Source organism: Coccomyxa subellipsoidea (assembly GCF_000258705.1).
Source record: "Coccomyxa subellipsoidea C-169, whole genome shotgun sequence".
Taxonomy (NCBI): Eukaryota; Viridiplantae; Chlorophyta; class Trebouxiophyceae; family Coccomyxaceae; genus Coccomyxa; species Coccomyxa subellipsoidea.
The window spans coordinates 190,262-214,163 of record NW_005178020.1 but is presented as its reverse complement, the minus strand read 5'-3'; the positions used below and the strand labels follow the sequence as shown (position 1 = coordinate 214,163).

General features: G+C 51.8%; 4 protein-coding genes across 4 annotated transcripts; 3 read left to right on the top strand and 1 right to left on the bottom strand.

Moving 5' to 3' along the window:
• The first annotated feature begins 400 nt into the window (after positions 1-400).
• Positions 401-2,475, top strand: COCSUDRAFT_34498 (hypothetical protein). Its single transcript, XM_005642955.1, has 4 exons — positions 401-538; positions 733-854; positions 1,350-1,509; positions 2,046-2,475. Exons 1-4 carry the CDS (start codon positions 506-508, stop codon positions 2,286-2,288), a joined length of 558 nt encoding a protein of 185 aa, XP_005643012.1. The 5' UTR covers positions 401-505; the 3' UTR covers positions 2,289-2,475.
• A 297-nt stretch (positions 2,476-2,772) lies between these two features.
• COCSUDRAFT_60133 (hypothetical protein) lies at positions 2,773-4,368 on the bottom strand (the record flags this gene model as incomplete). The annotated part of the gene is made up of 5 exons (XM_005642954.1): positions 2,773-2,941; positions 3,402-3,470; positions 3,921-3,977; positions 4,099-4,206; positions 4,337-4,368. The coding sequence occupies 5 exons, from the start codon at positions 4,366-4,368 to the stop codon at positions 2,773-2,775; spliced, it is 435 nt and encodes a 144-aa protein (XP_005643011.1).
• A 491-nt stretch (positions 4,369-4,859) lies between these two features.
• On the top strand, positions 4,860-8,910 carry COCSUDRAFT_60132 (hypothetical protein; the record flags this gene model as incomplete). The annotated part of the gene is made up of 8 exons (XM_005642953.1): positions 4,860-4,929; positions 5,099-5,162; positions 5,435-5,599; positions 6,220-6,370; positions 7,102-7,241; positions 7,659-7,753; positions 8,241-8,431; positions 8,815-8,910. 8 exons carry the CDS (start codon positions 4,860-4,862, stop codon positions 8,908-8,910), a joined length of 972 nt encoding a protein of 323 aa, XP_005643010.1.
• Positions 8,911-9,456: 546 nt separating this feature from the next.
• Positions 9,457-23,858, top strand: COCSUDRAFT_68220 (hypothetical protein). The gene is made up of 21 exons (XM_005642952.1): positions 9,457-9,557; positions 10,254-10,362; positions 10,807-11,025; positions 11,737-11,898; positions 12,338-12,446; positions 12,889-13,124; positions 13,571-13,729; positions 14,023-14,115; positions 14,487-14,652; positions 15,057-15,353; positions 15,671-15,807; positions 15,921-16,139; positions 18,077-18,313; positions 18,740-18,901; positions 19,283-19,391; positions 19,751-19,977; positions 20,321-20,404; positions 21,212-21,365; positions 21,899-22,024; positions 22,475-22,591; positions 22,938-23,858. Exons 2-21 carry the CDS (start codon positions 10,300-10,302, stop codon positions 22,958-22,960), a joined length of 3,099 nt encoding a protein of 1,032 aa, XP_005643009.1. The 5' UTR covers positions 9,457-9,557; positions 10,254-10,299; the 3' UTR covers positions 22,961-23,858.
• Positions 23,859-23,902: the final 44 nt, after the last annotated feature.

Below are 23,902 nucleotides of genomic sequence, written 5' to 3'. Positions count from 1 at the left end.
AGTAGATCAACATGCAGATTACACATTTTGCATGCATCCGCATCATAGGTTTCGTCCCGTCCCTAACCTTTCCAAGAACATGACACGAAGGACGTTACTAACTTAGTAATTACAAGCTTATAAGAAAAGCAAATGATCATCAGAATTCTCGAAATTTCGAAATTAGCTCTCGCAGCTCAGTCATCACCCTGAATTCAAGGCCTGAGTGAGTGTATCCTGATTAGTCTATTCGCCAAGTTTGTTTTTATTGACAGAATTCTGCGGATCACGAACGAGCCAAAAAAGCCAATTTGAACTTAAGACTCCCATTGCGCGTATCTCTATTCCAAATGGAGGCGGAGCTATCACGTGCTTCCTCGACGCTTACGATTCATCGCTTAGAGCCCAACCAGAAGACCCTGGCACCCTTAAGGTGCTGGATAGCGTGATCTTGGGAGCAAAAAGACACATTGGAGTGAGCCAAATGGCCCGTGCAGGGGCCGCTCAATTATATGCAACCGCACTGATGGGAGGACTTCTGTCCTCCAGCTGCTGTCTGGTACGTCCCTTGATGGCGCTGTAGATTATATATACTTGGACATCAGCACTTCGTGAAAGTCAAGATCCCGAGTTTGTTCCAGAGCCCCTGTTGTGGGGATCCAAGGTACCCTGTCTCTTTCTTGGAGTGGTGCAATCTCTTGTTCTATTTGACTGAACAAAATGACTGAAATTTTGAATATCTGTTTTCTCTAGGTACAGCTAGCGCTCAATCTGTTCTCTGTGGGCTGTGCGGGCTTCTCGGTGCTGACCCCCTACAGGCCTCTCTTCATGGGCCTCACCACCGCTAGCCTGGGCTACTCTCATCTCAGACACGGGTAAGGATATTCAATTTAAATATTATCAAACTTCTCTGCTGGGTACAACGTCCAGTTCATGTCCATTTCCTGTATGCACCTTCAGAGTTTTGTAGTGCTGGGTGGGGACTACATATCATATTTCTAGCAGGCCCCGTCGCAACTTCAGGACGATCTTGGTTGTGCAATCTGCAAGGGATGCAAGGAAAGGCGTGTGTTCTTTGTCTTGTCTCCTGGCAATTCAATTGCTCTAGGGCCCCTCAGCAAGCATCTGCAGACATTGGGTCACTGCAATCTTTTATACTGTCTCACACCACTTATAATGTGGTCTTTCAGCCCTCGGGGGCTGGAGGGTCATTGTGTTGTTGTTGCATGATGAGCAATGTCGAGGCAACCCTTTCTCTTGTTCTTCTGGTGCTCGCTCTGCCTTGATGTCTGCGTTCCTCTGTCTCCAAGGTGCCGTGCAAAGCATGTGCGAAAGTTAATCATGTCACGATTGCTCTTTCTTTTGGGCAGGAATCCGCAGCGGTCAATTCTAGCTCTGGGAATGGCGCTCTCTCTGGCAGGAATGCCAGAACTGGTGCAGCTGTACAATGAGAGCCAGCTGCGGCTGATGCGCTCGCTGCCGCTGACATCATCGCCTGTCAGTGGTGACAAGGCGCTGACTCAGCAGCAGGTGTGCATATCCGCACACCTTCTGTGATCTTCCCTGTCGTTTCCCAACGTGGTTCTTACTGTAGCTGGATTCTTTAGGATGAGGCAGGACTTGGCCCAGATCAAAAGAAGAGAGATGCAAGGCAAAAAAGACAGTGCAGCGCTACGCAGGTCGTAGTGTATATGAAGTGCTAGTGATATACTAGATCCCGAGAAATGGGTGCAGCATCAAATAACCTGCCCAGGGCTAAAATGACTGACTCACTCTGGTTGGTCAGTTGATCAATCCCGATGTAAGCGGGCTTTTTGGGCAGTATTCAGAGTCAGCATGTATGCAGACGCACTGCGCCTCTGCGGAGCCTGACAGAACAATCTTCTGTGGACTGAGCTCGGCAGGATGAATTAAGGGTGCACACTTGTAAGGAGCCAGCTTTATTGCCTGATGCCTGCATGGTAAACTTGCTGGACGGTATTGAAATGCCAAGGGCCACTTCAGCATTGTGCAATCGCGCTGTGAGCCCAGATCTGTCACTCACTGCCTTTCCTGTTTTGGCGCAGGTGATTCTGCATGTGGAAGGATTGCGTTGTGCTGCATGCGGCATGCGGCTAAAACAGGCGCTGCTGGCACAAGTTGGAGGCGTGCAGCGGTGCGAGGTCGAATTCGAATCCGGGAGGGTGGTTTTGCATGGGCAGGCCATAGGCGAGGACGCTTTGTTGGGCTGCATCAGCGAACTGGGTTATTCTTCGAGACTCATCAAATTCCAGGAGGAGCCGCCGGGCAAGGAGGAGAGTGAGCTGTGATTTTTTTCGCCGTATAAATATGTCATGGGAGTTGGACAAGACCGATGTCTTGTTTGGATCCTGAGCATGTGCGTGCAGGATAAATTGGAAAATAAAATAGGCATATGTGCTGTTACAGCTGGTCAGTTGGTCCAAATGTTTGGCCTGCGGAATTGGTTACCTTTGGACTGTAAGTTGCAATCTACAGAAAGACGTGCGCAGTCTGTAGTCTTCGTACTCCACATATTGCAGACTAGGCTTACATCCGCATGATAGGATCCTATACATATATGTTGCATCTGGTGATACTGCAGATTATTATTACTACATGGTCGGCAGACCCAAAACCAGAGGCCATAGGGCATACACTATTTTGCTATTGCTGTGATATATCAATATATATCATATATAAGCAATATATATTGCTTGTGCTGTGAATAGCACCATCCCATAATTTTGACTTGGTGTGTGGATCACATTCACTCACGAGCTTGTTTTCACTAAGCTAGCCTAAGCTCTGTTGCACAGCCGCCCACTCTTCGTTGACTGCCTGGCAGATGCCATGCACGCGCGTCAGCACAGCTTCCTCGTCACTGCCCGGAAGCTGCAGGGAGCCGCTCACATGCTGCCACTTGTCAGGATGCCACCTCAGCGTCGCCACCTTAAACACCCGCCTGGCAGCCACACAATCGAAAGTGAGTCGTACTGATTATCAGTCCCCGCTGGTCTGCCTTCTCATAAGCCCTCTCTTACATGATCCCGGGACAGACAATCCAGCTTGACATTCACGACCAGGCTCATGTCATAATTTAATCTGATGTGTTCAATGCAACGCAATGCTGATCATCACGGTGGCTGGTCGTGAAGGTTGTATGATGCACTAACGGCAAAAGAGGCTTCATGGGGCAGAATGTAGAACATAGGGCAGCCCACCTATAGCTCGTGAGCAATAGAGTCTCAGTACTTCCTTGCTGCTCTCCTGAACCCATGCCACTATCTTGGCCCTTCAGATTTGCTCTCCCTCTCTGCCCAATTTGGTGCGTTCCATTTGCTTTTGAATCTGCAAAAACCCCTGTTGAGGAGTCTTCTCTGTCCTGGGAGTCCAGAGCGACCAGTGCTGCCAGCATGCATGACTCATCCGGCGGCCAGGGAATGTCCGCAGCCGATAGCGCCTTTTGGCCCCTCGCCTCAAAGATCGCAAACCTGTGGAATAGCATAACCATCAGTGAATTCAATGTGTGCACAGCTCAAAGCTGCTTCAATTCCAAGTCTAGCTCTCAGGACTAACACAGCATTGCGCACAAAATCAGACTAGCACTGTGACGAGTTCTTCATCCGTGCTGTGCTATCAGACTGAATTGCATGCTGAATCAAGATCAGAGCTCTTTCTCCGCACAGCTGATAAGAGTGGCACAGTGATCTTGGCAGGGTCTCGTCTACACTGTGCGAGCAGGTGCATGCTCATCAAAGACTGAAGCACAGCCACGGCAAGACGCTGGTTCTCACCTGGCCTCATGTTTGCGCCATAGTGCAAGAGATCTGGCATCAAGCCCATTCTGTGACCCTGGCCAGGGGTGCCTTCCTGAAGTACTGTAGCCTCCAGAGCGCGCCCAATCGAAGCCTTCAGAAGAGTAAGGTACGTCAGAATCAGACTGTCTCCTCAGGCCGTCTGTGTCGGCTTCTAGCGCCTGCTGCCTGGCCTGTTCCTCCCTGCGTCCGGATCCTCAACGCTGAAAGAAGATCCTTCTTGGAGCTTGCAAGTGCGTGAAGCGAAGGGCAGTCATCCGAAGGCGAATCTGTTGTGTGAGGCTGACAGGCTAAGCGCACCTACTTGAACTTGGCCATGGCAGCCATCTGATGTTGAGCAGCCAGCTTTATCTTCTGGTCGCGGGACATCCTCGACAGACGCTCCTGCCGCTGGTGCTCCTCCCAGTCCCACCTGTAAGACAAATACCTGTTTCGTTTGTCTGATTGGGCATGATCTTTTAAGAATGTCTCTGAAATGCTGAAGAGATAATGGTACGATGACAGGATGTTGCTTAACACAGAGCAGGTTTCCCAGATCGCACTCTTCATCGCTGCTGCTTTGGCTGCGTTGCATGGCTCCTGACACGCGCTGCGGCTAGCTATCTCAAGAATTCTACTTTTTTGCAGATTACCTGCGAAGTTACAGCTTTCGGGAAGGACTATGGCTCGTAGAAAGGCAACCGTTACACGCTGGCGTTGCGATGACGAGATCATCTACGGAAGCATTCGCAACACTCCGAGACATACTCATCACTTCCTTTGGCAACTGTTCTGCAACATGCACTTCTATTCTTAGAAGTCATCTTTTGATACCTGACACTCCAGGCGGTCCGACGCAAGAGCACACAGGATAGCAAGTTTCGGCTGCCGGCCCGTGTACAAGGTTACTCCCTTGGACGCCTGAAACTAAAGTGCAGCACTGTGCCAGACGCATTTTTGAAGTCAAATGTGCTCTTGAGTATTTGGTTATACTTCTCGTTCATGCACTGCAAAAGCACTAGAATTGGTGGACCTTGAGAACATCCGGAGAGTGGGATCCTGCACAATCGCATGGACCCCGATCACATGTCACACTCGGCAGCTGCTGCTGGAGCTCCATCAGGCAGCTTGCGTCCAGAGCACGGCACATGGCCAGGTAGGACGGAGTGCTTCCCACCGCGGCAGTGCTCAGTAACAGATGCCATCCCTTCTGTGCTGTGCAAGAATGCGTTGCAGGCTACAATTATCAGACAAATGGCTTACGCAGCTGTCGTCGTTGCCATTTCGTAGTTTTGGCCCTAATGCCTTGGCGCATACACACACAGGCCATGTTCTCCCTGGCAGCTTCTTCCTCATCTGGGCGTCCTGGTGGCTCTTCAGCACATTCAGGTGCGTACTTTCACTTGCAGACAGAGCATCCATCAGCGCAACGCCGATCTACCTGCCCAGTGTTTGAGCATGAAAGTCTGCCCTGTTCTGCATTTCAGAGCAGAGTTAGAGGCCATGATCATTAAGGAGGCCATTTTGAAGGATGGAGGACATTTTCGGACCCCACTCGTATCTCGTCTGTACTGCCCATGCTAGTTGTCTGTATATCACAACCTCAATCGGCTATCAAGCATGCAGCAACGATCAGTCATCTTTCGTATACCTCTTTGCAGGCTGCACCTGCAGGCGGGTCGGCAGGCTCCGTTCCGCAGCCGAGCCTGGTTCCCGTTCTCCTGGGGCGTGCGTGGGCGGCAGCTGCCCGTAGAGCCTGCCCTCAAAGTGGCGCTCACATTCATAGGCATCAATGCCGAGCTGTGGGCCGGGCACACCTCCTACAGGTGCTTCCTCTCTTGAGCAGGTTGCCTTATGTGGTCATGGTACAGACAGACATGGGCCTCTTAGTGGCTCGATTTACAGCCTGAAGATAATTGTTTGACGTCATTCTTGCTGGGGATGCACATGAGCCAGTCGCACACTCAGACGCGGCTAATTGTCATATCTTTTGCACACTGCAACCGCTGCAGCTGGGTGACTCTTGTTCCTCCTGCAACGCTGCAGCCTGCAACGCAAGCTTGCAGGGTTGACAACAGTAACCCGGCGTTGGCAGTTTGCTTGGAGCTTGGCGCTGCTTCCATGCGCGTATCCCCTTTGCTCCAACCCACATGCACGCAGTGTTCACTGCTGCACCCGTCAGCATTCAGGAAACCTATACACGGCGGAGGGGCGCTTTCAAATAAATAAAATATGTAAAAGTGATACTGCAGGCATTAATTTCATTCAACTACAGCATCGGTGGCTCCTTTTCCCACACATGGTGACTGGTTTAATGCAGGAACCTGTACACGGCGGAGGGCTGATTTGAGGCAAGCAACCTCAGGAGTGATACCTTCAGGGAATGCTTTCATGCAAGCTGGGTGACTGATTCCTTCCCCACATGCATTCTTTGATGCGCATGCAGGAATTTATATACGGCGGAGGGCCGGTTTGAGGCGAACAATCTGCAGGACTGGCAGCACAGCGCCATGTATGGGGCGTTCCTGGTCTCCGGCCTAGTGGACCTCATCGGCTTCTACGCACCTGCCGGGACGCTGCCGCCCGGCACTGAGCATGTGCGCGCACCTGCCGCCATGCTGCTGCCCCAGCTCACAAATCCCTACACATTCTGTTTTCTAGACTCATGTGTTCCGTAAGTTGGCATTTAAGGCGTTGCGACGGCGCAATAATTGCTCAGTACGACAGTGACCATCCCACATGGACATGCATGCTAGCAATGTCAATTTCCTTGCACCGCTTTTTCAGCTCTTGAATCAGGCGTGATCGTCTAGCTATGCGCCGCCGTGCTGGTCTTCAGAGATGTTTGCCATGCCACTACTCCCTAACGGGCGGTCTTAGCTTTTGAAGAGTAAAGGGCGAGGCGGCTGCATGTGTGGAAGACCGAGCAGTTTATGCCAGAGATCAGGGTCACTGTCTTTGATGGCCCACTTGCTATGAGCGCTTCCAGCTGCTGCACAGCGGAAGTTACTGACGAAGCTGAAGCAGGTATTCTTATTAAAATTATAATTATTACACGCTTCTTGCAGGTCTCAGGGCTAGGTGCGTTGCAGTAACCTCTCAGTTATTCCCCTCCAGCCTTCTCGTCTTGGCACTTTCTCCACCAATGGCATTTGAATCTAGTGGAGTCCAGGTCATCCCTAACACAGTCATTCCAGGATTTGACAGGCCTGCCCCTTCTCCCTGACCCTTCTATGGTTCCCAACAGCAGCTGTTTTGGCAGCCTGTCTTCCTCCATCCTTGCCACAGGTATATCTGCAGGAGATCAGGGCCGTTCTTTGATGCACAGATATTTCTGGGGGTGGCATTCGCTACGGAGGGGCTGCTGTTTGGGTTCCATCTGAAGGGAACGCCGCTGGACTGGAGCCTGCACGTCCTCCTAGTCATGCTCATCTTCGCCGCCTCGCTTGTGTGCTTTGGCGAATACAGGTGCTTGTAGTCTACGTGGGCCTTTCATTGGAATCTTTCTGCCTTCGCTTCAGATCTTAAATTGCGGGTTGTGAATGGTGAAAGAGACCTGAAGCTAGTTGGCCAACAGTGCCTTTGTGTGAGGCCTCCTGTGAGAACTTCTGAGTCTCCAGTGCAGGGCGGAATAGAATGAGGTCTCGTGCTGGTTGAATCCGCGTAAAAAAAGGTGGTGCATGGCATGTGAGTTTGGAAAGTGCATTCAGCTGAGTGAGTCAGCTGAGCTGAGTCAGCTCTTGGCACTTGCTCTGAGGAGGGCTTCCTGCCCATTTCTGCGTCACGTGCACTGCATCACTTGATGGATAAGAGTACTGCACTCTTTTCATCACGATTGCAACAAGACTTTGACACTTTCCAGGAGGGTTGATAATGCATGCACAGGTTCCAAGGCAGCTTCGTGCTGACTGCTGCGCGGGGTCAGCTGGTTCTGCTACAGGGAATCTGGTTCATCCAAATAGCCGAGATCTTATTCAAGGGTGCGGCCTTCACTTGCTGCTTGCTTCCTGCATTCACTCGTGCCCTTGAAGTCCTCAAGTGATGTGCAGTTCTCATATTTTTTAAGGGGAGGTCCATATAGGGAATTCTGCTTGGTAATCAGACAATTTGGGGTCCTGGAGGTTGCCATCCAACTTGGCACAGCATCATTTTCTCTGCGCTTGCAGTGAGTGTCATCATTACACGTTTTTGAAGGCTGAACAGGTGTACAAATGTGCCACTTAAACCAGAGTCTTGCAATGTTCTCCCTTAATGCTTGTGTCCTGCTGCTGCAAATAAGCGTGCACATGTTATGCTGCCGCATTGCATGCAATGACTCACTGCCAGTTGAGTTTCAACTTGAAACTTTCAAGCATGAAGTTTGTGCCCTTCGGCCTGTAGCTATAAGCATGCCGACTTTTAAGCTTGTCCACCTGTAATAACAAGGTTCAAGACTCCGCTGAAGGCTTATGTGCTTTGCTGTTGCAGACAAGCCGGCCTGGGCGCCAGACTACCACGCGAGTGCAATGATGGTGCCGGTAGTGTTTGTCATGTGGTTACTCATCGTGCTGTTCGCCAGCCTGGCGGCCCACGTGGCGCTGCGGATCCTGATCAGGCGCTGCCCATGCGCGCGTCCGACCGCGTTCCCTGCTTCCAACCAGCCCCTGGGCAAAATCCAGGTGCCTCCATTTGTCCACGTGGTACCCAGGTGCACCTTATGACAGGGCATCAACAGAGATCTTTCTTTGCCAAGACAGCAGTGCTGGCATTCTTTTAGCGATAGCATCTGGCTTTGTAAATGCGGCAATTAGTGGGACAGAGTTCTGGGCGGACCAGAGGTCGTTCCAGAACCCAGAAGCAAAGGCCCAATTCCAGGAGGGCCCATGGGATATCAACCCTGCTGCTGCTACTTCTTTCCCCTTGCAAGGGCAATTGCATTCACCCGTTGCTAACTATTTGAAGTCATGTCTAGTGGTCACCCATGCTTGGCTCTGCACGTATGCATGTTGGGATCCCGCCGTGGTTTCCTGTACCGCATCTGAGTATCCTTTTGTTCCTCCAGGAGGAGGATGAGGAGCAGCTGCCGATCAGCGGCCTGCGCAGCGGCGGAGACATTGAGATCGCTGCTGCATTCCCGCGCAATGGGCACATTTTGTAGGGGATGTAAATTTGAGGGGGTGGGCTGGTGCTGTGTGGCCAGCTAGGGAAGGGCTGTGGAATTTCAATGTACATTTTCTGTGCCACTATCACTTGTTTGCCTGCTTGAAGGCTGACTTGAGCAGAATTATGACCAGGTCATTGGTTGTGCAGCACTGACTTATGTGCATTCTTGTGTATATTGTGCGGATGTAACACCCGAAGTAGTGATGAATTGATTATGATGATTACTCCGTCGTCTGCTGACGCTTTTAGTTGGTGCAAGCTCTTTTTATGAACTTTTCTCCACGAGGATCACTGCCAAGATCTTGCCGTGGATGTTGCCAGCAGCCCTTTGCATTCCACAGGCCCAGACTGCAGAGTTTTCCAGTACTTGTCTTCCTCGTGCTCACCAGTCCCGGCAGAGTAATGCTGTTTGCAAGAGATTTGGGTGATGCTGGGATAACCCTATAAAGCCCTCAATGCCAGGGGAGATGTCATAAACTCCGGAAGCTTTGTTCCATACAAAACGTCAGAAGAAGGCTGGGAAAGCCACAAGCACGGTTCTGCGCGGAGCTCATAGCAGTTCCTCTGCTATCCACACCGTGCGTTAGGACTTGCGCAAGTGCTGCACCAGGCCGGGCCGTGCATGAACGGGTGCTAAGACGGGTGCGTTTGACACGGGACAGCTTTCGTGGAATCCCGTGCGGAAGTGGCCTTTAGAAATCTGGTACACTCTGCAATGCATTAGAAGCGTGCTCCGAGTGTCAGTGCGGCACTACGATGCGGGCAGCTTGATGCCCGGGCTTTGGGGGGCTATCTGAGACAGCAGCCTAGTTATCAAAAGACCTGCAGTATAGTGCCAGGCGTTGGCCGTATCTTTTTGTTGTCCTGATATTAAAAGTTGGGCTGCGCAATTTTTCAAGGGGCCTTAGCTTGCCTCTTGAAATTCAGTGGTGCCTTTATAACAACTTGTGGGAGTGAAGAGGTCGAGGGCCTCAGACAGCCTGTCAGGCAGTGGAACCGTTTGCTCTGCGTGGCTTAAGCTGTTAGCCTTGCAGTAAGACCTAGGGAGACACCGGTACACGCAATGTCAGTAGGGATGTCAGTCTGAAGGGTTCCCTCAGGGATTCTTATTGTTGGCCAAAACCAGCTTCAAATAAACTCGAGTATTTCGTAAGAGCTACCGACATCATTATGACGAAAAAGATGTCGAACTAGCGTTTTGGTGGCCGATTGAACAAGCCACTTGAGCTTGCTGCAGGATGACGACAAGATTTAAAAGCACCTCTTAGCAGCTGTTTAATTTCAGGAGAGCTGCCTATGCAACCAGCAGGTTCTAAGAACAAATGGCCTTGTGTGCAGGAACAGCAGACACAGAGAGAATTGGTTCTCAGTAAGGGCTGCTAGGATGGGGAGAATAGGAGGATCCCGCCTCCTTCCCTGTGGAGCCTTGTTAGCTCTTCTCTGCCTGGTGCGCTTGACTCCCTAACGCTCAGTTAATCCTCTGTGTATGTCAGGTCAGCAGTCGCGTGGCCTTGTTTGTCCGAGAGTATGTGCTGCTCAGCACTTCAGCTAGGAGTCAATCTCAGAACCTTTAAGAGCGGCCCAAACAGAGGCAGGGGCTTTGTTTGGGTATTTTTGCATGGTGGCGCACTATAGGCTAGCACAGTGCAGATCCTTCCCTGGTGCCGGGGTCTCTGCACCTGTTGCCTGCTCTGTTTCAACGAGCTCAGCAGCAGGACTCAACCTGAAGAAATCAAGCAGCAACCCTGCGAGTATCCCTATCTTCAACAGTGCATCAGACCGTTGTGCAGAAGGAATGGCATGGGAAGTGCATGAGTGCGCAGAGTATTGTATTGCATGCCTCACAACCGGGCCAGCATGTGAGCTGACATATGCCGGCATGTGCGCGCAGGTGGGCCAGGCGAGCGCGCAGATCCCCGTAAATATCACGCTATTCGGTTTCTCCACCCCCAACGTTACGGTCTACGGGCAGTCCACCAGCTTCGTGGCCACCCTCACGGTTGACCCCGGCAACCCGCTCCCTACGGGGAACCTGCTCTTCCTAAATGGCAACACCATCCTGGCCACTGCCCCGCTCGCCACTGCCGGCCAGGCCAGCGGCAACCAACTGGTGGGATTCCTGTCTTTCCGTGTAATCTCACAGCGATGCACTGCTTTGCCATTGCTGGCCAGGCCAGCGGCAGAGAAGAGGCGAGTTCTTCAGCTCCAGATCATTAAGTGAATACCGCTGGCATTCAGATGAGCACTGTAGCTGTAGCGCGGCATCAAAACAGGCATGCAGAAGACACGCCTGCTCATATTGGGTACTATAGCAACAGTAATGGACATGAACTAGACAGATTGAGAGAATATTGCTTGGTAGTACACAGTGGGATAAAATGCATCCGGCATTTGGAGCCGCTCGAAATGTTATGTTGCTAGCAGACCAGGGGACAGCTATGGCCTCGATGCAGGACCCAGCTGGGCCGAGCTGGCACTGCAGATTGCCGGGCATCCGTTTGTGTCTCTGAGCTGTTGCATGCAACACGGACGGCCCACACTAAGTGCCGCCCCTGTCTGTTTACAAGGGGCACCTGCACCGTCTCTGTATCGTAGACCCGCAATTTGCATTGATGGGCAGTGACAGACTGCCTACAAGACCAATGTGCCTCAGGTGGCTCCCAACAAATCTCCAAAGCGTAGCACCTTGTGTATGCATGTGTCTACAGCTGGTGAACTTTCAGCTGCCGTTACCCCATGATGCAGGGTCAGGGTCTACTTCTACTTCCCCTGTAGTAGAAATCCTGCCGGGTTATTAAACATTGTGTGCTTGCCCATGCAGCTGGTGAACTTCCAGCCGCCTTTCATACTGTCGGCAGCGCTGTACAACCAGCTCAACGTGATCTACCCGGGCAACACTGCGCTGGTCAACAACATCAGCACCACTTGGCTTGCAGCTGCGACTCGCCCCAACCAGGCCGACAAAGCATTCCTCATCTTGCCGGTGCGTGTGCCCCGACTGACTCAAAAATGAAGCCGGATGCAGGAGGTCAACTTGAGGCATAATTCGGCATCAATACTCGCCCCTCTTGAATGTGTCTGTGTTCGCCAGCAGCTAGTGTTCCAGCCTGACAAGGCCTTACTGATCCTGCCAGTGCGCGAGCAACGCCTTCTTTGAAAGAGAATTCGAATGGTGCCTACCTGGAAACACACATCCCCTTAGAGGAAACCCCGCCCCTCAAGAGGGCCTATCAGTCATGCAAGCACTCTGCAGCGTCTGGATCGCAATCATCCTCCTGCTGTCTCTTTTGCTGCCAGCCTCGAGGCGGTTGCTTTGCATGCAATCAAAGGAGCTGCGCATCTTCTGTCTGTGCATCCTGATAATTCCTCAGTTAAAAATGAAGATGTCCTTGAAACCTTATTTGTGCTGCACTCTGTTGCAGGCGAGCACATCGCTGAGTTTTGTGTCGTCTCCGTTCACGCTGGCCACTTTCACGCAGTCCTTCCAGCTGCTCATCAGAAATGTCAACAACACCAACCAGCAGCCGCAAGGTGACTCAGCGCTCACTGTCTATTGTCCCTCTTCAATATTTGAATCTTGGAAATCTGGACGACACGCAGGCTCTGGTGTTGTATCGGGCGTGCAATCGATGGGATGCTGCATGTCTTTGTGACATCCACCCACAAAGCCATGTACAGATAGTTTCTGGGCTTGATTGAAAAGACTCCTGTTTGCCACGGGCGCTGGCTTTGTGCATGTCAACTGATAGTGGAAATGCCACCCTATTGCCGCAGCTACAGGATTAAGTTGAACATTTAAATGATTACACATTCCTAAGATGAAGCCAGGCTCGCCTTGGGTTGATGTCATTCTGCAGGATGAAAGGCTAAATTAAATTCCAGCGTCCAGAGATGCAATCAACCGAGTCCTCCAAGGGGCAGCGCGCAAGGAAATCAACACCTGATTCTGACATGTGCCGGCATGTGCGCGCAGGCTTGGCCACTGTGCTGCTCACACGCACTTCCCCATTCGTGCAGACGCTCGGCACATTCAACCTGGTGCTAAACGGCAGCCCGACAGACCCAAACCTCGAGATCGGCAGTCTGCCCTCGAGCTTTGACGCCAACATTCTGCTGCCGAGTCCCTCCAATCTGACGGCGCAGTTCTCCTACTTCCCCACGAGCAACTTCACCAAGCCGTTCGACCTGTTTGTGGGCATTGCCATCACGGTGCGCCCCTTGGATCATTGCTTGTAGGGATTTTTCAGGGTTCACCACACCTATTACTATGGTTTTTATTATTACTCGCTCTTTCTGACAGAGGCAAGGTGCGTCTGCAGACAAGCTGCATGTAAAGGCTGCCACAATTCTACCCCTTGCTGGACTCGCCGGATCCAAGCATGACCCAGTCAATCGTGCGCACGGTGCTCAGTATTCATACTGCCCCGCTGGCGGGGGGTGTATACCACACTTATAAGGGGAAAAAGTGTTGCGTGGGGTCCTGGTGAAGGCTGCAGCGCACAAGGTTGTGTCGCGCTTTGAACCCGACTGGATCCATCCATTGGTATTGTTGAGGGAGGGGCCTGTTGTGTCTATGCTTTGCGCAAGCACAAGCCTTGCTCCTCATAACACAGATGAAAGGAATGGATTACTGATGCGTTTGGATTTGAACGCAGAATGTGACGGTGCCGGCGCCGCCGACGCCGCCGACCCCCCCATCGCCACCGCCGCCACCGTCTCCGGCCGTGGTCCCCCCTCCCCCGCCACCGCCGGGTGTGGTTCCCCCACCGCCGCCGCCGCCGGCAGGCGTCCTCCCCACCGTCATAACGCTGCAGGTCTGTGTTGGCGATAAAGTAGAGCCATGCATGTGGCCAATTCTGCTGTGTCTGTTCCTTTGTTGGCTTTGTCTGGCCTTTTGTCATGTTGCAATATTGTGGGCATCCGCTTTTTGGCTACTGCAAAACAAAGGCAAGCACCAGACAGCCAACCACTTCAGGGAAGTGAAGACTCGATTGGAGGTCAATGACCAAAATGAGGTCATGGATTGCTTTTTCTCTCCCCTGCGGGCTTGAGTAGACGGTCCTAATACGATTTCCTACTTGAGCCTGAACTCAAAACTCTGGTGCAGGTGTATTGGGAGGCTATCAAGGACCTGTTCAAGGACTGCAAAAAGCGCAACCTCATCTTCACAGCCTCCGTGACCGGACCCTCCCGCAAGCAGGTGCTTTCACTGTCTGCACTATTTTGAGGCACCCCTTTTCATTTGGATGCATCTTGTCTGGAGAGCAGCGTTGCAGCCTATTTGGCAAAGTGTGGTACACCATAGTTTGGTGTCTGCTAGACAGATTAAAAGGGCACGGAGCAGTGGGATTCTTGACTTTCATCTGTTGCCCTAGGCGCATGGGCATTGATTACACTTTCCTCTTGTGCCTGGGTTTTTGCTCACCCAGCAGGTTAAGTGCTCCCTGGCATTTGGAATCTGCTGCTGATCTACCTGCATCCAGCCCTGCTCTGTTCTCGTGCCTCTCACTCCCACCTTGTTGCACCCCCAACTCCACTTGCTGAGAAGCTGCCGTGGCGGCTGCCGCGCAGGTGCCGACGACGGGCTTCATCAAGTTTGAGCTGCTGCCGGGCAACATCACAATCGGACAGGGCGGTGTGCTCGTGGACAGCGCTCAGGGACTCGCGGTTGTCACCATCGTCAAGAGCCCTAAGGAAAAGGGCATCTATGGCATCCCCCCGCTGGGCGAGTGGCAGGGTGAGTGTCTTTTGAACCTTCCTGTGGCACAGCTTGATGAGAGTTCCTTGCCCTCTCGGCTGGCAATGAACGAACGGCCCCGCAGCTCTCCAACAAAGGGTGTCTTAAAATGGCTTGGCCCTTGGAAGTCAAGAGCTGAAAATCCACAAACAGCACTTTCTTTGACAGCCTGTGGGGTTGCATTCAGCAGAGCAGGGCTTCTTCTGAGCATTCACCTTTGCATTGACTTGCACAGCTTCAGGCAGAGAATGAAAAATAATGGTGTTCTATTCCCCTAGACAGCTTCACCGAAGTCGCCTGGCAGGGCTGTTCTGACAGTGCCCCTTCTCACACGTTGCCTGTTCTGGCGTTTCATTCCTCACACTTAGCTTCTAATCTGACAAGTCCCCTTCTCATGCGCGCAGTGGTGGCCACCTACTCTGGCAGCGCGGACGGAGTGTATCTGCCATCGCGCGCGATCGCACCTCTTTACATCTACGAGACATGCGACAAGTACGGCAAAGCCAACCTGTTCGGGGACAAGTACGAGGGGGGGTCCTACAACTACGGCGGTGGTAACGGCTACGGCGGCGGTGGCGGCAGCAGCGGGGGTGTTCTGGGCGCCGTAATCGAGGGGCTCACAGCGGAGGGAGGGTCCAAGCTGCCCGTTTACGGCAATGGCTACGGCGGGAAATACCCGGATGGCCACTACTACCCGCCAGGTGCGCGCTCTTGCCTCTCGTTTTGATCTCTGGTCAGACCAACATGCAGACAACCTTGCATGGTTGTTGCATTTTACGCATTGAGAGCAGCTCTCCTGACTCAGCACAATTGTTATGTTAACCCCCACGAGGGCGTTGTCTAGGATGCTGCACCTGAGCAAGATGAACCTGTGAGCAAACGTAAATCTGGTTTTAGTCTGGAGCCCTCCGCTTGATGAGTTGAAGCAAATGCATGCATGCTTGATTGTGCTATTGACCGAGATGCCATTGGCCCAATGTGTCTTGTTACCTGCTCAGAATACTTTGCATGCATGCAGGCTCGTACTACAACGGTGACAACCAGCCGTACACAGGCCCGGGTGCTTACTACGATTACTCATCCACCGGCGGCATCCCCGCGCAGACCACCGGCTCCTTCACCACCTTTACCGCGGCCGGCGGCGTTCCCTCTCAGGTTACTTCAAGCACCGAGGGATGAGTCATCGCCATGACTCATCAAGGGATGACATCATCGACGACTCGTCCCCCTCTGCGGCGGCCGGCGGCCGGCGTTCGCTCGCAGGCCAGCGTATCACGGAGGGAGGGGTCATCGATGACTCATCCCCGGCAGCACGCTGCGGCGCCCAAGAGTCTGCAGAGCATGCAAGGGATGACATAATCGACGACTTGTCCCCCCGGCTCGGCGCCTGTCTGCCAGGATCCAATGCCTGCCAACTTGAACTGGCCTTCAGGTGCTTTGAAGTACCTCTGTTCCTGGTAGCCATGCTGCTGATCAAGGGGTACGCCGTATGGGAGGCGAACAAAGCAAGCAGACTGAACAAAGACTGACAGAACAGACTGACAGAACAGAGCAAGCAGACTCTTGCGTGTGAGCTGTCTGCAGGTCTAGCTGATGAAATGGTCTGCATGCAGATGCCCAGTGGCTGCTTGTCACCTTCCAGATGCATGCAGAGGCCTCGAGGCTTGGGCAGGATGGAGGCTGTGCATTGCACTAGCACCGACTGCCCAACAGGCTGTTTTGGATTTATGGGCGCTGCAAAGCATTGGAGGGTGTTTGATTAGAGCAGCACGTGGCTGCCGTACTGCCTGGAGGCGAGGTTAGGTGTCCTCTACTGACACATGGGAGTCGTGAGCCTCGTCAGTGCTTGCAGCCACGCCCTGCGCATGGTTGGGCCTCATTTGAATTATTTTGTTAGTTCATTTAGTTGATCATGATGTAGATCTGCTGAAGTGCATGACAAGTTGTATGTAAACAATGCGCAGGTTTTCGCTCCATTCCCAAGTCCATGGTAAATCTATAATGAATAATCTTCACTGGTCCATCAACAAATTTTAATCTTTCTTCGTGGACGTGAGCAGATCACGTGAGCGTGACTCACCACCCAGAGTGCCTTTCCCCCTTTGCGATCATCACCGTGTGGAAAGTTACCATCCTTTCATTACTATACAAGATCCGTGAGTTGTCGTCTAAAATTTTATTCCGATCCTGGCGAAGATCCGGCATCTGGTCAGCGCATTAGGCTTCTCCGAGCTGGTGATCTCCGCACTAGATCTCGGAGGTCCGAAGCGCACTAGCTCTTGTGCGAGCAGTCGACAGGGTACGTGACTCTCAAGGGCATCCAGTGTTGATTTTAGACAGATCTTATGCTGGGACGACGAGCGCATGGCATCGCGAATTAAAATGGGGAGCAGATTACGTTGCTGTCGGTCAGCCAGATGTTCCACGCAGCGTCGCTTGGTCTTATAAGTAGCTTGGAATGGCAGCTTTACATATTTATATTAGATCATTCGTGCCAGATCATGCAGCTGGCACGAGGTTTTGCACGCAAGTAGCAAGCTAACCCTACATCTTGAAATATAGTATTCTGTTGCTGGCCTCTTATTATCAAAAGATTACAAAATTGCAGCAAAATCGTTCTAGTTCTCTGCATGGAATGGCATCTTGTCCTTACTGACCCGTAATCTGGACCTCAAAGCAAGGATAGGTGTCTGGTTGGAGACAGGTTCTGGCTGGCTTGAACATCTCTCAAGGCGTGAAATGCGCTGCCCCACACTCGTAGAGTGACACGCCTCTCTTAGAATTATTCTCTAGAAACGTTGTGGTTGACTGCAGGGACAAGAGAAGGAGGTATTGTCAAGTCGGCAGTCATGAGGCGCTCCCAAAGGGCAGCAGCAGCAGCAGTAGCAGCAGCAGCAGTTCTTATATGTCTGGTGAGAAATTCTCTGATGCCCATGCACCAGACATGCAGCATCAAGGACACTTGGAGAAGGAGCTTGCTTTGTCAGCAAGAGAGGCCTCTCCACAGGGGCAGAGGATTAAGAGTACCTGCCTTTTTGCATATATAGATTTTTCTGCAGTTCAGGCCACAATCGCCGTGGCTGCAAAGCGCTTCCACTGCATACAAGCAATACTCTGTGGCTGCTAAGTGCAAGCCCAAAAGATCAACTGGCTCATGGCAGGCTATCAGGCCTTAACTTTCACATTTAGGTCCAATTGTATATTGCACATTCAACACAGGTCAAGCTGGCAGACGATAGCTCCCCTGCTCTCTATTACCACCACATCAGCTTGTAGCTTATGCGCCCGTTAGGCTTGGTCCTGAAAATGCACTGACTTATGGCTTGTCTAATGCTGGCTTGGCTCGGTTTGAAGGGGACTTACAAAAAATCACAATTGCTGCGCTGACTAATGGCATGACTAACGCTGATGTGGCGGCGCGCAGGCGGGCCCGGTGGCCGCGCAGGTGGCGACCACGATTGGCTTTTTTGACGTGACGCCCGTTACGGTTTACGGGCAGCCACCGACGTACCGCATCGGGTTACCGACCCCCACGAGTAATCCTACGGCCCCCAGCGCGGGGAACGCCGTCTTTCAGAACGCCACTAACACTCCACTCATCAATTTTCCCCTGTCGTCTGCGACCTTCAACCCAGTTTGCACGTCCACCTCCTGCGGCAATGTGCGCTCCAGCCTCTTTGCCATGCAATTACATTACTGATCATGATTTATGAGGCTCACGAGCGAGATCTTGATTATTATGATCATTGCAATTCTTATTGTTTGACACCTGTTTGGTTTCCTGGTCTTATGGGCAGTATTGCTTTCATAAATGGTGCCACAGAAGGCCGACATGCGTTGCCAGGAGTTTGGTCCTAACACCGCACCCACCTGTCTCAGCAGATTTGTACCGGAATTTCTGGAGCCTTCTGGACCCTGCATGGGAGCGCAGGGGATTGGGCGTTGAGTACTAATACTGCTGATCCTTGGTTCTTGGTATCTACTAAGTTTGAGGGCCTCTGTATGACTAGACACAATTGAGATCGATTACAGGACATGCATGCGATGCAGCATGCTTCATAACTGAATCCTTCATTCTGTGCTGCAGACCTTCACCTTCACAGGGTTTTCGGCTTCGGGACCCCTGCCAGCAGGGGTTTACAACAAGGTCGCCGCTGCATACACCGGGGGGACCGCAAACGGCGTCACTTTCAACCCTGTGGATTCTCGCACTCAGGGCCTGCCCGACGCTGTTTTCCAAGTCCTGCCGGTGAGCGCCCGTTAGCTCTTCAGGAACAAGGGTCGGCAACTATCTATGCATCTCATTTTGTTACATCAAAGGTCATACATACACTGGTCGATGTGAGGCTTCCAAATGCTGCAAGGCCTGCATGCAAACAATGCATGAATCAGGTGCACGTGACCATTGCAGCCGGGGGCGATATGTGAATTGCTGCAACGGTTATATCCGCAAAGGAAGAAGCTGCCTTATAATCTGTTTCGAGTGCATCTGATCAGGATGCTTGAGTCTTCGTGCCGCAGGCATGCAGCACTTGACTTCAGGCTCTCACATGACTTACATGACTTACATGACTGAAGAGAAGTTACATTGTCAGGAACACTGAGCAAATTCTCCATGATGCCTGCACAGGCCAGCACCCAGTTCTTCTACAACCTGACGGCCTTCACGCTGTCAAACTTCACTAGCGCCTTCAACATCAACGTGACAAACATCAACGGCACTAACGTGGTCCCGGCCGGTGAGCACGCATGCAACTACCGCATGCCAGTTGCCTATGTCTATAATATCTGCGCAACTTCAGACACCAACTCTGGTCTCCTTTATGCTGCAATATTGGGACCATGGGCTCTTACTGTGCCCAAAATCTTATTGTATAAGCCTGTTAGATTGCATGCAGTGTCAGGGTTGCACTTATTTTTCCAAAGCAGCCTTATTGCAGCACAGATAATAAAGCATTCGATTCAGTACTTCTATTGTATACAATATGAAGATTAGTCATCGTTTTGGTGCACTGATGTGGCATGCTGGTGTGGCATGGATGTTGCATGACATGACATAATAAGCTAGTGCAGCATGCTGACGTGGCTGACATGGCAGGGGCGGCATACGCGGTATTCACGCGCAACGAGCCGACGACGGCAGTGATCGGAAACTTCTCGCTGACTCTCACACCCGTGGGACAGAACAGCGTCAACCTGAAGCTTCCCGCCAGTTTCGACGCAGCTTCCCTGCTGAGCGTGGGAGCCTACACGGCTGTGTACACTTACTACCCCACCCCAGATTTCACCACCCCTGTGCCGCTCACCATCAATTTCAACGTTGTGGTGCGATCACAAGCTCACAATTCTGTCTCACCTTAATTGCTTTCTTGCTTCCCTTTGTCACCAGATCAGAAGCACTCAAAACTTGCCTCGCCTTGCTTGCTTTCTTGTGCCACCAGCCTGTCCCTGTCTAAAGAAAGGAAGCTTCATGTGAGGTTCCTCAAGCATGGTATTGTGGTGCTTTGCATGCTTCCATGCATTGCCGCGCCTCAGGCATGGCATTTTTTCACTTGTCTGCAGCTACAGACACTGCTGGATATTTGCAGGCAAAGAAGGCACATGTTACCAAAGTTAATGAGGATTGATGTCAATTTTCGAATCGAATTTTGAATTTTATTTCTTGCAGGAGAACCCGACCCCGCCGCCGCCGTCGCCACCGTCGCCCCCCGGTCCCCCCACCGGAGCCCTGCCCACCACAATCACCCTCTCGGTGTGCATTTTCAAGATCAAATAACAAAATGTCAAAATGTGAAGGCACATCTGTCAAGTGGGTCGTCCTGATGTCTCCTGAATTGCCCAGTAATGGACCCACAGTGGTCTCATCTTGTTCCAGGACGTCGACAAATATTCTCTAGATGTGCACGAGCCCTTGAAGCTGATGCCATCTCTTCAAGTCTCTGTTCAGGAAGCCCAAGGCTGTCACTGCTTGTGCCAATACTGCCATTGCCTGCTGCCACCAGCAACTGTCATGCTGTGATGATATGCTAAATTATCAATCATTAGGCATGAACCATTATTTAATAAGTGATGATTGTTTCATACATATTGATTGCTAATTACTATTTATTGTTACTCCTTAGAAATTCATGCTTGGCTTGAGGCTGACAGCGATGGTGTTTGCGCAGGTGTTCTATAACCAGCAGAAGCAGAAGTTGTTGGGCGGATGTAAAAATGGACTACTGGTCTTCCAAGTCGCTGTCAAGGGGCCCAGCACTGCCCAGGCACGCCCCTGAACTCATGCCCTTCTGCACAAGGACAGCTCAATTATTTTTTGTACCACCGGGAATGGGTTTATATTTTTGACCGTTCACGAGACTACCATATATAAAAGACAGCAGCCGTCCTAGGAGGGTACACTGCGGCCTTGCATCGTGGTATGAGCTCTCATGCCTCTGTTTTGTGAAGCCAACTTCAGGCAGATCATTCTGTTGCGCGGTGGCATGGGCCTCCGAGCTGATGCAAAGGGCGACTACGGCATTTGATTATCACTCTTAATATTCGTGTGCACGTGCGGCAGGTGCCGCAGGACGGCACAGTCAGCATCGCGCTGCAGCCGGGCGGATTAGTCATCGGGTCCCAGGTGGTCTACCCCGATGCCAACCTCGGTAGCGCCGCCGTCACCATCACTCGCCCGGCAGACGGCGCAGCTTACGGATACGGCGCGCACACCGGTGAGTTGCACCCCTTCTTCCTTTTAGTCTTTGCATGCTTTTCCTGCCGTCGGCAGGTGCGTCTGCAGACAAGCTGCATGTAAAGGCTGCCACACATTCCTCCCATTGTTGGAATTGCCAGATTCAAGCAAAGACCAAATCCACCGTGGGCATGGTGCTCAGTATTTGCGCCGCCCCCTACGCCAGCCGGGGCACAACATTTACACCGCAGCAAACGGTTAGGAAAGCCTATGCAACGGATGCTTCACCGTGCAGAAACATGCTGAGAGCCCTCTGCCTGGAATGCAGGTGTCAATTTGCTTTCAATGGGTTTCCAGTATACTGGAATATATTACTAGTATGAATTCTACCAGCAAAAAGCATCCATGCACCTGCATGCCATCCAGAACTCATGGACTTGCATCATTTTGAGCCTGTGAAGAGGTGACAGAGCCTGCCGAGCAAACAGTGTTTGCGCTGCTGCTGGGCAGTGGGTACCACTGTCATACAAACAAAATATACAGTAGTTAAATGTTGCCTGTTCTGGCGCGCAGTGGTGGCGACCTATTCAGGCAGCAGCGACGGAGTGTATCTGCCGTCCGAGGCGACCGCAACGGTCCACATCCCCGAGTGCACCGGCAAGCTCAGCGAAATCGCGCACCACGTCGAGGGAGTCGCCGGTGCGCGACCCCTGCCATTTATAAACAGGGGGAATCAATTGTTATCACGTCTTCTTACGCCCTGTGAGAAAAGCCTCCATGGTTCTGTGATGCTTGCGTGTGCGTGTGCACTCTAAGCTTTCTGGTGAATGCCAAGAACCACCCGTCAGTACTACTGCAAATCACAATAACATATTGCTTGTGTCTCATTAAAAGTGAGCCTGCATTGGCACTTGCATTCCTGTCTGGATGGCACGTTGCTGCAGAGTTGGAGTATCCAGCGCTAGGAGGCAGGTAAAGCATCCCTGTTAATTTTGTACGGTTGCTGAGCTTGATAAGCCGAACACCCAGCGGCAGTGGGTCAACCTTGACGAGGAGGTGCTCCGTTCTTTTCAACAAAGTAATGGTCCGCGCATGCAATATGTCTGGCTGATCTGTGGATGACTAAGGGGTGACTATGGGGTTGTGCAGAGGTGGCCAAGGATGTGATTGTGCCGGAGCCGTACTTCACCCCCGGAAACGGGCAGTATTATGGTTACGGGAACGGCTACTCCGGCTACGGCTACCCGCAGGGTGCCTACCTGCCAGGTCAGCACTGCGCCCGAACGCCCGTAATAATTTTCTTACAGAATTCTAGGGTTTAGGATTTGAACTCTGGCCAATGCCCTGTGCTTTAGTAGTCTTTTGCAAAGGAAGTCCCTTCTTGTGTGCCCACATGGTCAGTTCAGCATGCAGGCAGCTCAAAATTGCAGCAATGCTTGTTGTCATGCAATGGATTTACTTCCCCGCACATGGTTTCCAAATCGTGGTAGGAAAAACTACTGCTGGTGGCAGCAGAATTGCCTCAAGTCAGACAGCGGGTTGTTTTAATATTCTAGCACCTTCAGATACATGTAACCCAGCAGACCCTGACAGAGGGAGTGCTTCAGTGCAGGCCAGACAGCTGAGGGCAAGTAAGCAAATTTTTATATGAGGCGCCTGTTTGGAACTAGCAGCAGCCATGCAGCCATGCGCATGCAGCCATTATCTGAAGATAACAGCGGCCACTTCTGGTAATATTGATTGTCAAAACACTCCAAGAGGCTTCAATGAATGCAGCCGCAGTTGTGCCGCGCTGAGAAACGAAGCAGTTTGGAATGAATGCTCGGTCACAAGCTGCCTGCGGGCATGTGCGGGCATGAGCAGAAGAGAATATGTGGATTACTAAACCCGGCCCAAATGGTTCATATGCGCCAGAGCCTTGAACCCCAACATTTAGTGTGGCGGTTATATTTTGTTACGGCTGTGATTGCAACCCTTGCAACTGCGCATGCCAGGTGGATTTTCTGCAAGTTTCACTTGCGTAATTGTAACAAACGGAGAGCATAGGAGGTGGCACTCCTCGGATGCTCTCTTGTTGAACACTTCCTTTGCACCCACTTGCTTAAATCTGTATTCTTGAATTGCCCCCTAGAAGAATGTATGGAGCAGTCTAAGGGCTTGCAGGCTTTTTGCCCCCAATGCAGCGCTATTAGCGCTCAACTTATAACCGGCGTAACCGGAACTGTTTTGATCATTGGATATCCGGTACAGGGAAAGCATGCGGGTTCGGTACTTGAGATTTGATGAGTTGTGATACAACACCAGGCTGTAAACTTTTGTAGGCCCCGCAGACGTGGCTGCAGACGCCCTGGGTGTATGTCCTATGGCCTTTGGCTTTGAGTTTGCCGACCACAGCTGTACTAATAATTGAATATTATGGTGCTGAGCTGGTATGCGCATTTGACCTCAGGGCCTGCACTAGCACTCATGGTTGGGATGGACGCATATGATAAGATATGACCGTTGCAGCAAGCAAACATTAAAAAGCATCTCGAAGAATTCCCTAAAAAACACACTCTGGGCTGCGAAGGCCGGCAC

Coding starts and splice junctions, on each gene's coding strand:
- COCSUDRAFT_68220 (XM_005642952.1), top strand. CDS start 10,300: ATGGGGAGAATAGGAGGATCCCGCCTCCTTCCCTGTGGAGCCTTGTTA. Junction 10,363..10,806: donor TGTTAGCTCTTCTCTGCCTG/GTGCGCTTGACT, acceptor ATGTGCGCGCAG/GTGGGCCAGGCGAGCGCGCA. Junction 12,447..12,888: donor CACCAACCAGCAGCCGCAAG/GTGACTCAGCGC, acceptor ATGTGCGCGCAG/GCTTGGCCACTGTGCTGCTC.
- COCSUDRAFT_34498 (XM_005642955.1), top strand. CDS start 506: ATGGGAGGACTTCTGTCCTCCAGCTGCTGTCTG. Junction 855..1,349: donor TACTCTCATCTCAGACACGG/GTAAGGATATTC, acceptor TCTTTTGGGCAG/GAATCCGCAGCGGTCAATTC. Junction 1,510..2,045: donor AGGCGCTGACTCAGCAGCAG/GTGTGCATATCC, acceptor GTTTTGGCGCAG/GTGATTCTGCATGTGGAAGG.